General features: G+C 41.6%; 1 protein-coding gene across 1 annotated transcript in view; it reads right to left on the reverse strand.

Moving 5' to 3' along the window:
• Positions 1 to 2,365, reverse strand: part of LOC143341396 (uncharacterized) — a 179,700-nt gene extending 177,335 nt beyond the window's left edge. The window contains exons 1-2 of the mRNA XM_076764297.1: positions 2,238 to 2,365; positions 2,031 to 2,143 (exon numbers count right to left, since the gene is read on the reverse strand). Coding sequence (XP_076620412.1) covers positions 2,031 to 2,065 — 35 coding nt within the window. The 5' untranslated portion in view covers positions 2,066 to 2,143; positions 2,238 to 2,365. The remainder of the gene's footprint in view (positions 1 to 2,030; positions 2,144 to 2,237) is intronic.
• Positions 2,366 to 15,192: the final 12,827 nt, after the last annotated feature.

The following is a 15,192-nucleotide window of genomic DNA, read 5'->3' on the forward strand; positions in this document are numbered from 1 at the left end:
AGACACAAGTATACGTTACGTACTTGCAAAGTAAAGGTACAGCTTATTGACCTAATTTCGATAAATTGCGTAATTGATACATGACGAACCGAAAGCTTCAACCAATCAATCAACGACTGCAGCAGAGGATGCTACACCAGAATCAAATAACGCAACATTCGATATTAACAGGCCAATCCATCCCAATCATCTGTTTTCAAAGTTAGTTACACTTTCAGAACCACGACAAAAATGAATACACCTAAATGTGCCTATTTTGACACGAGCATAGACACGTTAAAACCATTCGATAAATAAATAATGTTCACGAATTTAATACAATAAAGATGCAGTATTATTATTGTATTCTAGAAAAATTGTACACAGGGTGTTCGGCCACCTCTGTGAATTAATGAGAGATTCTAGAGGCCAAAATAAATCGAAAATCAAGAATACCAATTTGTTGATTGAGGCTTTGTTAAACAGTTATTAATAAAATTATTAATAAAATTTATCCACCTACACGAATTTTTTTCTCGAAAGTGCGTAGGATTTCGAAGATATGTGTATTGACCAAAAATGATTGTAATTGACCCCCGCAACTGAAAATAATTTTTTTAGAACGGTTTGAAATTTTTTTTTTTCGCCAAAAAATTTTCCGATCGGTATGGAACTTTGAGCGTTAATAACTTTTTAACGAAGCCATAATCAACAAATTGGTATTCTTTATTTTCGTGTTATTTTGGCCTCAAGAATCTCTCATTCAAAATTTTCCCAGAGATGGCCGAGCACCCTATATAACTTTTGCATATAACAATTCTTAATGCAACGTATAATTTACAAGGTATTCAAGGTGAGCATGGTAGATGGCTTGTCCCATAAATTGTCTGCTTTATACTGCTTAATAACTATAACGATAACTTACGTTTACACGTAAATGCAGAAATAATTTAAAACATTTTTTACAAATAAATGCACGAAGAGCAAAGAGGAAACCCATTTATAAGGGAATTTACAGAAAAACTTTCACTTAACCATCAAAGGAATAAAATCAAATTATATTTAGTAACAAATGTTAATATAATATTTCCAGTCTAGAGAATCGCCATTGCGTATAGAAAAAACCGAGAACTTGCTTTATGCAAGGAAAATTTATAACCCACGTTAAAACACGATGGAGGATAGCCTATGGAGTGGGGCTGTACGAGAGCAAAAGAGTGGGTAATTTGCACATTGTAAATGGGACAATAACTCAACATGCATATTTGAATATTGTAAAGAAAATTTAAACGTAAGTGCGCTGAAACTTGATGTTCAGAATAGCTTTGCCATTCAACAAGATAACAGATGCAAATATGAACCAAAATTTAATAAAAATAGATACTTTATATTATGAAAAAAGAAATCAATAACGCGTGCTTTACTTGCCAATATTTTAACTAAAACCGAATAAAACATGATACTGTTCGTAAAATCAATCTATTCGACATATTTTCCGATAGTAATGTTTTCCTTCATTATAGGTCGTAAAGTAAAAATGATTCTACGCTTAACTATAACAGTCTACGTAAAATTTATTACGGAAAAAAACACTCGTTTCCGCAAATAAACGATCTAGCATCGACAATGAAAGAATAACACATCGATAAAAAATTGGAAATAATCGTCGGTCGAAATGCCAGAAATGGCGGTATAAAAAGGCGTATAGATGTCGCGGTTATTCGTGCACGAGGCGTAAAAGCCTCTTTCTTTCTCTCGCGATACGCCATCGCCGTGGAATCTCGATAAACGGATTGTCGATCGTACTGTACGCTCGAGAAATGGATTCAGCCTTCTCCGCGAGGATACTGTAAATATCGATACAGCTTTGCCGTTTGTGACGTTCACGGGCCAAAAGAATCTAGCAACGCGTATAGGGACAACAAAATTCGCGAGACAAATTCGTTTTCGCTTGGCAACAATATCAGCTGGAAATTTGAATTTAAATCGGACGATTGAATGGCACGCTGCTCGCTTGCCAGCGCGGAGTATTGAAAATTTACTTCGCTTACCCTTGCGGAAAGATAAGGTCCCTGAAACGCCCCATAGCTTCTCCATTTTCTACGTTCACCTTCTAACTTTCGACTACACGAATCGAGAAACGATCGGGCGCTGCATCTGCTGCCTATATGTGGGAACATATCGTTAGGAACGCGTTCTTAACCTCTACGCGAACATTTTTCAAGTTCGATCGAAAGAGCGATTATTTCGTTATATACCTTTACAACTTAGTCGATCCGTGTTGAGAATTGTTGTCTCTGCTTTCTCTTAACATGTTTTCGAACCTGAAGAACGAATCGATGATCGTATTATTACATTATATGTCGGAGATGCCGTCGAAACAACGCAGTAATCGTAAAACGTGGATGCAGCCTGTCGCGCGCTGGAGCAACAAGGTGGCAGCACAAGCTGGACAAAGATGGAGGCTAAGAGACAGAAAGCAATGAGATGATCGGACGAGTAGCAGGGACGGGGGATAGTACGCTAAGGAGGAAAGAGAGTGGGGAAGAATAAGAGTAAAACACACCGAGAAGGAGAAACAGTTGGGGGATGGGAGGGGGTTCGTAGGAGGGGTAGAGTAAAAGAGAGCGAAACCGCGGGTGCAGGAATAAAAGTAGACGAGCCTCTGAGGCAGACTCAAAGAACGCGGAGTTATGGCGGATAAAAGGGGTTGCCGAGATAAATATCTAAAACGTCATGCGTAAAGTTTTAATGAATTAAAGAGAAGCTCCCGTCCGTCGTCGCCGCGCTTATTCAGTTCAGAGCTCAGAGGCGCGTACGACCGACTGAATAGCACGAAGTTTCTTTCTCCTCCTTTTTGCTTTTCGTGCTTTCCTTTTTTTTCCGCGATCCAGTCGAAGAACTCGGAAGAGAGAAACAACGGATAGAAAAGCTCAAAAGGGGAAGACACTTTCTTTGACCAGAAACAGTACGACTCGTACAAACGTAAACTTCTGTCGAAGAAACCGAGTAACGCGTCCGATAGCTCCATTCGTTTAATTAGTTTAAGGTTGACAGCAGCTTTACGTGAAAGCAGACGATGCACCGCATTGAAAAGTTTCTTATTAAGGGTGTTTCGAACGAGGAAAGAAAACGGAAATACTTTTGTAATTAATAAAAGATGTAAAATAATGTTTTTTAAAGATCAACAGCGGACTTTTTGGACGAAGGGAGTTGTGTTTCAGTGGTGCCTTAGGCACCGCAATACGTAGGCACATGGATGACATTATTAAATTATTGAAAATCGCACACGGAATTATCCTCGGGGTTCCGTACAAATCATTAATTATGAAGAAAACGACATATAATTAATGTAGACGTGTAACTGAAGGATATTATTATAAAGATAACAAACAACATGAAATTAGTTGCAACCGTTTATAGGAAAATAAAAAGAAGGCAAAACGAATGTGAGTCCAACCTGTTGGACAAACCAGAATCGTACAAACTGATATACATGCTGATGAATATTGATGAGTTGAGCGATTGCTAATTATGTAAATGTTTTAAAACATTATGATTAAACCTAACAGTTATTTGTGCAATAATATTATCGTACAACAAAATATTATTATGTATGTACTGCTTTTCTTACTATTCAACGTCTTCTAACATATTCTACCATTAATACAAATTTGGTTTAATACATTTGAAACCGCTGACTAGATTCTCCGTCGTTAAATGTATAGATTATATGAAAAGGGAGCGTTTAATTGGAAATTGCGACGGGGCACTAGGAACTGTCTTTCCAAGCCTGGCTGTCAGGCTAACCAGAGGAAGATGAATTGATACTTAGGTTCGCCTCTTGGACTATTGCCACGAAACATCGATCGAATACGGAATCGTTGCAAAGGGTAACGGTTATTAAGGGGGATATTGCGTAGCGTGTCTCGCGCTCCAAACTCAAGCAAATCTTGCCGAAGAGCGCACGAAACTCCCACCTTCGACCTTACAACTTCTCCGAGACATAAATCCAAGGTTCTCCCCAAACCCCGACACATCGGCGCGCAAGTACCACGTTGTTCCCGTATCCGTGGACGTTGCGAAGCTGCCAGGTAGAACCGACTCGTAGTCGGTAAATTAGTCCCTGAGCAGCGGCAGGTTGAGAAAGGAGAGAGAGACAGAGCAGATGCGAGATTCTTGGCGGGGTCAAGCCTCCCGGCATCTTCGAGAACAGGTCTCCGTCCTTGTTGCTACCATCTCCGTCCTCATCTTGGGCCCTCGTTCTCCGGTTTCCCCCAGCAGCTCGCGTTAAAAAAGTAGCGGACACGTACACCCGTGAACGGGGAATCACACGCACGAGAGGCGACCAGGCCGGTTGTTTTCCCCACCAGACCTACGTGGAAGATCTCAGACTGGTCCAGCCAGGTCGGCGATCGCGTGTTGTTCGCGTGGCCGAGCTCGTCCGACCGTACACGGGAACGCCCGAGCCTGGCTATTACACAAATTGCGCTATTAGACGTAATGGCGCTTTAAAAAAATAGCGGATAGATAAAGCGCCAGGGAACAAATGTCAAGAGGGGTCCGCGAAAGAAAGGATCGTGGACAATCGGCCGGCAAAGGACGGTTGAATATCCTTGTAGATCGCTTCGTGACGCCATGATTGCCAACGGAACCGCTCGAAGCAACTCGGGGGTTGAAGTTACCGGAGTCTTATCTCTTGCGTGTTTGCTTTCGGAACCAGCTACCTCTGGATCGACTTATTATACGCACGAACGTTTTTCGTGGTGGTGGTTGTTCGACTTTGAGCCGACAATATCTGTATTATCGCGACGCATAAATATTATGAACATTATCCATCGCAGCCTTGGTCCGTGTTTCCGCTCGAAAGTTTCCTACGCTTGTTTACGAAAATACAGTTAAGAATTCATAACGACGAAATTCTAAGGCTAAACGTAATTATATTAACGAACAATGTTTTCAGGAACGCATTCGCTCAAAACTTTTGCGCGCCAGTGTACATATTAAACGTACATACATTCTCAACTGAGTTTCTCTTTCGCGACGATAAACAGGAAGAACGAGAATCACGATGAATATTCACCGTAGTTCCCGTCTAACGATTAAGTCTTTAAATCGATTCTGTAGTTGCCAGAAATAACATTTATAATGAAAGTAAACAAGTCTCGTAAGGATTATTTAATTCCACAAGTTTCTTAATGCGTACAGATATGAAAGTTGACAAGACTCCAGCTCGGAGATATTAATGCTCGAATATATTCAACGCTCATTTGCATAGATTAGACAAGAAGTTCCCCGTAGTCTCTCGCAGAGGTATTCGCTAAAGATTCGCATTGATAATTCATTCATGATTACGGCGCCTTTTAAAATGACCGGGTAAAAAGGGGGAACTTTCCGAAGGATTGATCTTAGAACACTCGACGCGGAAAAGATTCCCTCCGAAGGAAGGTTAATAGTCTTATGAGCCGTTACGTTGTATTAGGAACTTCGCTGCCAAGGGCGATCACGAGTCTTACGCGTGAAATGAGGTTGACGGCTTCTGCGCACGATATTTACAGGTCTAATGTTGTCGAGGCAGTAGTTGGTAATTAGTTCACTAAGCCAGCCGAGTAGCGTTTTCTCAACTAATGTAATAACAAGCGAAAGACACACAACGATAATTCCCGTTCCAGTTCTGTTAGCCTCGGATTATCTGTACGTTTCCATGAATGAGGAGGCAGTTTTTTTGCTCCAAGCTGCTCGTAAGGAATCAGAAAAACCTTGTACCTTTACAGAAACGGAACATGAAATACTTTCGTCGCGGAGATGAGAACAGAAAGGACTACGAGTCTACAAAACTTTCGAAAATAATCGATTATCAAACATTTAAAGAGACTAATTTATAGAATGGAGATGGCGGAAACTCGGGTCAGACAAGTACCAGCGCAATGATATACGAGAAAAGTTTGCGTTAAATCAATTTCTTCCTTGCTGTCCAACCGTTGAAACTGACGTTCGAGATAACAACGGGGTGACAATTAATCGCGGAGCTTGAACGGTACGTAGATCAAAATAAATTAGTAGACGGTGAAAAATTATTTGGCCCCGAGGAAGCACAGGTGGAAAGCGGAATACGTGCGCTTAAAAGCAGCACGGGCACTCCACGCTTTTAATTACTAAGTGTCTTGAGGATGATCGATGAAACCGAGAACGTTTCCGTTCGCAATTGTTCCACGTGACTGTAATACTTCCTAAATCGTGCTCGCGTGTGTTGGTACGCCCCTTAATGCGTAACTACGAGCGATTAAGCTCGCCGGGAAATTAAGAGAACATTGTTGGATCCATAATGTCTGCAGTTCTCCATTATATTCGGTGTATATCAGGCGTAATATCGTTTAACTACATCCAGCGCGATTTCATTTACTCCAGGCACGTTTAAATCCCCCTGCCAGACCGTTTCGAGACCCGCGAATCGTGAGTCCATTTTCAAAGACATCCACCGTTAATAACGGAAGCAAGATTGCGAAAAGCGTGCTCGGCGTGCCTCGGTTAAATCTAACAAACACGCGTCCCGTCGTATTAAGCAATTAAAATTCAAACGCTGCCCTCCCCCCACCCATGTGAAATTTCATTGAAATTAGTTTGCTCGTGTAAACGGTGCATTGCCTCCATTGCACACCATCGCATCTACGCCCGGGAACGGTTATGTTCTTTTTCTCCGTTACCCCACTAATAAGCACAGGAATGAACGAAAGTTAAACCGCGCTGGTCGTGTAACGATAATTACCACGGAGAACAATGATATCGTGAGAATCAATCCAATGTAACGGACAGCTCATGAATACGGAGGGAAAATTTCTATAAAGAAATTCTGTCCGTGAATTTGTAGAACGAAAATTCAAGATCATAAATCAAGAGACGAAGTCTCAGAAGTAAGGCTAATTGGTCCGGCGTCAGTGTCTACATTTTAACGGATAATATTTACCCTTAATCCTGAGCGCGCAGGATAAGTATTAACGCGCCGCAGAGTACATACCTCTCTGTGCAGGACCGGGAGATTTCTCATAGTTGCAGGACTTAACTTTTCTAATTTAATATCATAAAGGGAACGTTATTGGCCGGGAAACGAAATCATCGCATTATGAATAATGTGAATATTGGGGAAATGAGAGTACTACAGGAGAGCTGCTACGACCGCGGACGCGCAAATTGGTTTTTTAAGAAAGATATATTTAATCTTACCTCTCACAGTTCCAAGGTTTGCAATATTTCGTTGATCTCGTAATAATTCTCTGGTAAAACTGTCACACGCTCTCTGCTGACTCGGTTCTCCGCCAGGAAGATCTTTAACTGGAGAATAACTGCTGGCCCACCTTCGGATTTTGTATCGCCCATTGCACGATCTACAAAGAGATTTGTTACGAATAAATATATGGCTGATACAAAGATTATTTCGAATACAAAATTACTATAACCCCTCAACTACACGAGTGGCGAAAAAAAATTGCTCTCGGTTTCTCTTTCGAGTTTGCGTTTCGTCGATTCTATTCGAGCCGGCAAATGTTTGTGTTCACGGCTTTGATCAAATTTACATTCCTCCAGCACCCAAACGCGGTATTATCGATACCAAATTCACGGCGATGGTGTCAGTCGGAACACACCGAGCGCGCATTGTAACACTGGAAAACAACAAACGTGATTGAAACGGTCACATCATGCCGTCAAGTGAAAGTAATGGAAGACACCAGGATTATGCGTGTACATTCGAAAATCTGAAATGTAAACAGCTTTGCGGAGATTAAACGCGACAGGACTTAGCTCTCACGCTTGGGTAATTGCTTCCTATTGCTCGCGACGAGTACATCAGGCGATATCGAGCGTGCAAAGTATGATAATTGCACCAATAGTGAATTGTTCTTAAAAACACAAGCCATTATCATTGCTGACAGTGTTATCAAAACCACTACCTAGCTCAGGGAATGTAACAAAAGCAAAGGAACGTAGTTGTTCCGGTCTCGAAGATGACCACCACCGGTGCTTTTACTTTGAACTCTAACGAATTTCAGTCGAACAATAGAGCGTTTCTGCAGGTGGCACGGCGTTTCTTTCGAAGCCCCTTAAGTACTGTCTACCCCCCACCTTTAATCGCGTCAAGCGTGAGTAATTTTCGCTCGGAGAATTTTCCCGAATGAACAAACAAACGTCTACGTCATTTATACTGCGATTAACTCAATTACGGTGTACATTTATTTTCCGCCGCACGCGTACACGAACGACGAAATTACGCACGAGTGATATAATAAAATATTGAACACGACGGATGAATTTAAAATTAGTTCCGTTCCGTGGTCGACTAAATTAATTAAAATCTGCTCGACGTTTGCGGTGAAAAAAGAAAAAAAAATAAACCGCTTGAATTATATTCCTCGCCGCGTTGTACACGGAAATTGCAATTTAACGTATCAACTGGAAACGTCGTCCGAAACGCAACGATTCCAGTCGATCCGTTGCTCTTATTCCACCGTTCTCCGAGCGGATGTACGAAGGAAATCGGTCACGAAGATGGTCCAATTATTGCGTGTCGAAAAATAATTACACGTCTACAGGGAAAGAGACTTCAAAGAAACAGCCCTCAATCTTCTGTCTCGTTATTTGTCGGCCAGTTTACCGCCACAATCAAATCTTTACACGAACCAACTACGGAGCCATTACAACCGACCGACTTACATAGATTGCTTGGATTATACGTCCTCGAGTGGCAGAGAAATTTCCCGCGGAAAACGGTAAACGAGTTTCGTCGTAGTCTTCGGTGGAATCGACAAATATTAAATGGATCATAATTGGGTTTCAAAACATATTTCCCTGCGAAAGAGTATTTCGTATTTGTTATTGTATTTACAGCTATTCGTACCATATTTTCGCCGGAGGCTATTCAAACGAATATCACCGGTTTATTATCATTCTGTATCCGAAAGGGTTCCCGTCTGTTAATAAAATATTATTTCTATTATTATAAAAACGTACACGACGACGAGAGTTGCAATTTCGAGACGGAAATTTTTTTGCGTTTTATAATTGATAAAATCAGAGGAATTTGAGCGGGAACGAGAATGGCCGGCGGCATTATCACGTGGCTTGAATTTAATTACGTAAGCGAGATACCTGAAAACGGCTGGCCCGAATCACAGACGCGAATCACGAGGTATGAAACTTTCGAAATTTGCCGGCAGGAGTTTGCAACCCCTTCCAGATTTACACGCATTGTCTCTGTCACGTCTGTCTCTTGCCGCCGAACGAGCCGCAAGTGGGGCCGCCCTCAAACCGTCGGAAAAGTTAATGTTCCTCGTTGCTGGATGGAAAACGTTAATGTGTCGGTGCCTCGCGAAACATGCCTGCGGGCATCTCATTACTTCCACGACCCCCTGTTTATCTTGGAACTTACACGGCGAAATTGCGATAGTTACAGAAAAAGGAGCCAGCAATATGTGACGAACTTTCGTCATTTCGAGCCGATGGCCCGCTTTCTCGCAGCGGCGGCGAAAATTATTAATCTACCGGGACGGAATTTTCGTTTTCGTTTCGAACGAACGTCGGGCGTCATCGAAACGAGGCCGCCCAATCAGGCGCGCGATTCAACAAGAAAGGGGGGGAAAAAATATCGGATGTTGGCGCAATGCGCGTAATGGAGTTCCTGTTGAAACTCCGAAAATTCTTTATCGCCCTGTGTACTCGCGCGCGCAATGTTTGAAAGCGGCTGATGACACTCGATGGGATTTTCGAGAGGGGCTTTCGAAACTAATTTCATACGAACGAGCCAGGCTTCTCTTTTTGAAAGAGATTTGCACGTTGATGAATTAACAATTATTAATGCAGTCGAATGTTTTTTCGAAGAACAAAAATTAAATTCACCGGGAGACAATTTTCCAAATAATTATCCGTCCACTCGAAAACTGACTGACGCAGAGAACAAACAGGCATTCGCCAATGGCGCGCAAATTTCGGCCCAATCCGAACCTTTCGTCGAGTTCGTTCGGTAAAACGAAGTTAAAGGGAAATTCAAAAATTTATACGAGAGAGAGAACTGCGATAGCATTGTTGCATTCCATGACAATGCGATGGATAATGTAATATGATATAACGATATCTGGCTGCATTTATATTTATGACTAAATTTGTTGTTAATATTCATTCTGATTCTGGTTGGCTCGCAGAAAATATTATTTTATTTCATTTGACCCAGTAACGAAAAAGATTATGCGCCTCTTGATCTGGATCAGGAGTGGGGAACCTTTCAGCCTTTAACTAAATTCCTCGTAAAGCCGTGCGCTTAATGTACGGTGAATTTTGATGAAATTATAAAAAATTAAGATTCAGAGTCCAAGCTTGATAGTAAATACAAACTCGATCTAGATATTTTAAGATAGTCAGGAATAAAATGTTATTAAACTTCCAATTTGGCTGTATCTTTTGGGCATTAAACTTTCATACTCGCGGGAAAGCACTTTCTGCTTGGAGCCTGAATGCATGTAGCACATATGTACGAGTATACAATGGACCGGCGCACTCTATCAAACATGCATTCGCGTCGAGTGACACATAACGCGCCACGGAGAAGTTATATTTCGACCAATGTTACAAAGTTTCAAACTCCTGGAAGGGTATTGTCAGTCGTGGCGGTCGTTTTGTGAAAAAAGTTCAACGAGATGTTTTCTCCCCATTATTTGCAAACGTCGCGACGCCGCAATCGGACAAGTTGTAGCCCGGCCATGTACGTACAGCATTGCGCGAATTAATGCGATCGGGAACGAATTATATCGAATTAATTTCAAGCTATATTTATCAGTAACAAAAGTTCTGATTTTATTAATGCGATTATTTGGTCGAGAAAAAATTACAAACATCGATCCACTTTTTATCTTCTCGATTGTACATGCTCCCTTTATAAGATATACAATCATATTCGACGAGTACTCTTGATGCGATTATCGACTCGTGCACGGAGTATAGTTTCAAATGCATTGAGTACGATGTACCCTGCAATTATGCTCGCGATAGTCGGCAATCTATACTTTGCGGTTTCGTTTTACGGGCGCTAAAAATGTATCGTTGCTACGCCTCCGTCCGTTTCTAAATCACACCTTGTAGCTTCGCATTAACGTCGATATCTCGGTGTATTTGTAACTCGTGTACCGTGTTCTTTGGCCGGCGGACACGTTCGCGATACAGAAATTAACGGTGTCACATTTCGTTTGGTTCTTGCTCGTCCCAGTTCATCGCGTCATCATGCTCCCAAGATTTTCAAGACAGTTAGGAATGCACTCAACAAAACCGATCTACTTAAAAACAGATTATGGTATACCTAATAATATAAAAAATATCCCCGAGAAAAGGAATAAATCTACACGAGAGAATAAGTCGTAGGTGTTTCATTGCTGCCTTGATTGACGTAAAAGAATGCGTACAAAAAAAATCCCATTTAACTAAATAAAATCAATCTGCTCGGTAAAACAGCAATAAAATCTATAAAAATATATATTGGATAGCAATTAGACATACATACCTCCTTCCACGTCCACTAATGAACCATTCGAAGTCTAACCACATGCCGGAAACCACCCTTCGGTCGGGAAACCTTAGATCCTCTCGTCTCACTGTTTCTTTATAAAAGAAATACGTTCGATTCCGAAGGAATTCTCTGCCATATACGTTCCTGATCAACATCTTAAACGTTGGTCGCTGAAAAAAAACAATCGTTGATAGCGAACTCGTTAATTGTACATCCTCTCACTTGCATTAAACTCGTTTAACCGTGCGTTGGCTTCTACTGTGTTCGCAATATAATATAAACATATATTGCAAATGTTCGAAGTTTGTTTTATCGTAGAATTGTGACCAGTGTATCGAAACTTAAACAGAAATATCGCGTGCCAGGCGATGCTACCGCGAACTCGGGCTTGTAAATCCAAACGCAGTGATTACGAAGACCCTCGTCAGCATTGAAACGTTAAATCGTAACATTGTACAATTTATTAGCACCTAATGCCGCTAAACTTCTTACGTCGATCGTTGCGGGAGCAAGGGTAGCTAAAAATACTGATACTGCTTATTTAATAATTAAAATCATCGTTCGGTCGTGAGGACGCGGTGGATCGTGACGCGCGACAGCTGGCGGGTAATATCGGCCGACATGGGCGCAAGAAAAGAAAATCGTTGTCCAGGATGGAAGACCGATCGACATTCCAATCCCCGTGATCTTCTGAGAAACTTCGTTCCGACATCGAGCAGCTCGCGTCGCAGGCTGCAGCTGCGGCGCAAGTTTGCAATGAGAGTGACGCAACCAGTGATGCAACTTTAATGGTCTCGTTGTGGTTGCTGGACGCGTACGCTCAGTGACGAGCCAACGTGTAAACACTCGACGCTAATCTCGTAATGACGCGATAATACTGTTAATTCCTTGAACGTAATAATACATGATAGATGTTTAAAATTACAAGATGAACCTATTACTGAAAACGCGCTTCGGTTTCGTTTACACGCGTGTAAACGGACGATGATTAAGAAGAAGGGAGGTCGCAACTCTGGACTTCACCCTTTAACAGGTCTCAGGAATGTTTTTACGTCGATCAAAAAGTCAGGTTCCCCATTACGCTCAGACTAAATATGAAAAGTTAATTTTCCTCAGACTAGAAGCGTTTAAAGTTACGGGGCCCTTTTCTACCCTATACAAAGGATGCAGCCGCGTACGTTTAAAGAGTTCTCCGTAGTTACAAGTCGCGATAGATGCAACAGTTGCAATCAGCGAGCGCGTGTGCATGTTGTGCACACACCTCTCGAACGGGGAGTCGGCCGAGCGGATCGCGTGTACCGGGCCTATTAAAGTATTACTGTCGCTTGCTCGGAGCTAACTTTTCCGAAGGACAGCGCAGTCGCATCCTTTCGGTTCTGCATGGACAAATAGAGCAACTCGTTTCATCCCTCTTCCAAGAGAACACGAACGTCCTTTCAGTCGACCTTCCTTCTTCGGTACCGCGCTACCCTGCCGCGTCGATGCTTTCTGGCACAGGTACAATCAAGGATGTCGCTGAACACCGTCCACCGTTCCCACGTGTCGGCTTTTTCTACGCGAAAACGACTTACCGACTGTTTTTCCACGCGTCAGAAAAGATCCTGCCGGAGTTTGAAGTTTTAATCCAGCCACCAAACGAACAGGTGTATCCTCTGCAATTATGTTCCTCTGATTTCTTCTCCCCGAGAATCTTCTTGGGGAAGTTCCGCAACCAGTAACTTCGGTCACGAAGACAGTTTAAACGAAAAAAGTTCACGGCGATTCCTTAATCGACGAACCTCGAATGTCCTCTCGCGTTTAATTAACGTTACGCCTGTATTCGGGAGCGAATGCTTCTTACCCTGGGCGGAAAAGTTATACGGTACAGCCGGAAGAAATTGAAATTGAAGCATTAACGTAATTTCGACCTACATTACAGAAGAATACGTGTAACGCGAGCAATTGGTCGATCCAAACGTATCTTTAAAAACGTTGTAGGTTCTAATTAGAAACGATGAGTAGGAGCAAACGATTCGGTGGCCTTTGAACTATTTTAAGTTTCGCCAGCGATGGAACCGAGACGCGTTTTAGATGCTATCGATACGTTAACGTCAGAAACTGAATATCCTGTATCGATCCATTGAATGGAATGATTACAAGCGGTTCAAGACTAATCGAGGTACGCGACTGTCGTATCGATATGTATCGATTGCATCAAGCTTAGTACCTGTTCGCAACCTCTATCGAAAATAAAACGAACGATGGTGTTACGACCAACGCCAATTGAGAAAGAATAAAGATGTCTGCCCTTGTCGATCCTCAACTGACTTTTCGCCACTCCAGAACAGTGGTTCTTACCCTTCTCTCATAAAATCAACGTTTTTCAAACTGGTGCTTCGTTAACTTTTAATGTGAATGATAAATGAATAACTACCTAAGCCAGAGCGTGGAAGTGATTTTTAAGATATTGGCGCGAATTATAAGTACATTTACTGATATCAATGTCCATTAATTTTGATATCTGTTTGATAGCTCGGCGAGATGCATGGGAATTGATCGAAATTAATGAGCGTGTCGTTGGATTGGTCCCATTATTGCGTTTTACGACCGAGGTCGTTATCGTGTCGATTATTATGTTCGTCCACGCGCGAACCAAGATTATCATCTTCGGGTCTACAAGACGTCGGGTCCGTTAACTGCTATACGCGCTAAAAATCAGCCCCGCCGGCCATAGTGGATAAAATGCGTTAAATTATACGGTTGTCGTGGAAAAAAAATTGTCGTTCCAAGGATCGTTCGCTTATAAATATTATAATAGACACCGGCGTGACGAGACTGAACGTAGGCTGAAGTTGTCTAGGAGGAAACCGCAACGATTATTCGAACGGGAAACGTATCAGAAAAAAACTCGAGCACGAACGTCTAAGAATCTGCTTTTTTATCAGATTCCTGAAGCGACATCTGAATAAAATTTTAATAATTATTTAATATCCAATGTTTTTTATTTAAAGCATGATCATTTGCGTCGTTGCAGCGACAAAAGCGTTCGAGTAATAAACGAAATGATTTTTGAAGCTTTGATCTCGGAATCACAACGAATATTTTTGTCAAAGCGATTTTGATCGTTTCACTGCGTGGAAATTCAATCCACCTGTTTTTCTTTTTTTTTAATTGTCTACATAACAATGATAGACATTCTAGCTGGAAATCGTGTTTACAAAATTATTTCACTATGTGTAAAGGCTAGTAATTTAGTAGCTTAGTGTGTGGACATTAAAATTTAATTTCTTAATTCGTTACATAAGACGAAATAATATTAATATTTTTTATTTACCACCTTCTGTGTTGATATTGTGCAACTTCAAACACGTACAAATGAAATGTACAGTTTCTTAACTGACTGTACGCGAAGACTCGACAAAGTGTCGTGCTAAACGAGGTTATCAGGTGATCCTACAGGCGAAATTCTCTACCACGCAGAAAGGACTGTTCTCCTACAATTACTGAAGTTAAATTGTCCTGAACTCATTCAATAATGCTTATGTAACAGACTGTTTAAGGCAATCGGTGTTTCGGAATACATGTAAAACTGTAAATTCTCACCTAATGGCCAATTGTAGTCAATGGTAGTTTACACCACGGAACGAACACCACTCTAAAGTGTTTGACAACTGAAGTTCCAAACTAGG

The sequence above is a fragment of the Colletes latitarsis genome, chromosome 4, assembly GCF_051014445.1.
Source record: "Colletes latitarsis isolate SP2378_abdomen chromosome 4, iyColLati1, whole genome shotgun sequence".
Classification (NCBI taxonomy): Eukaryota; Metazoa; Arthropoda; class Insecta; order Hymenoptera; family Colletidae; genus Colletes; species Colletes latitarsis.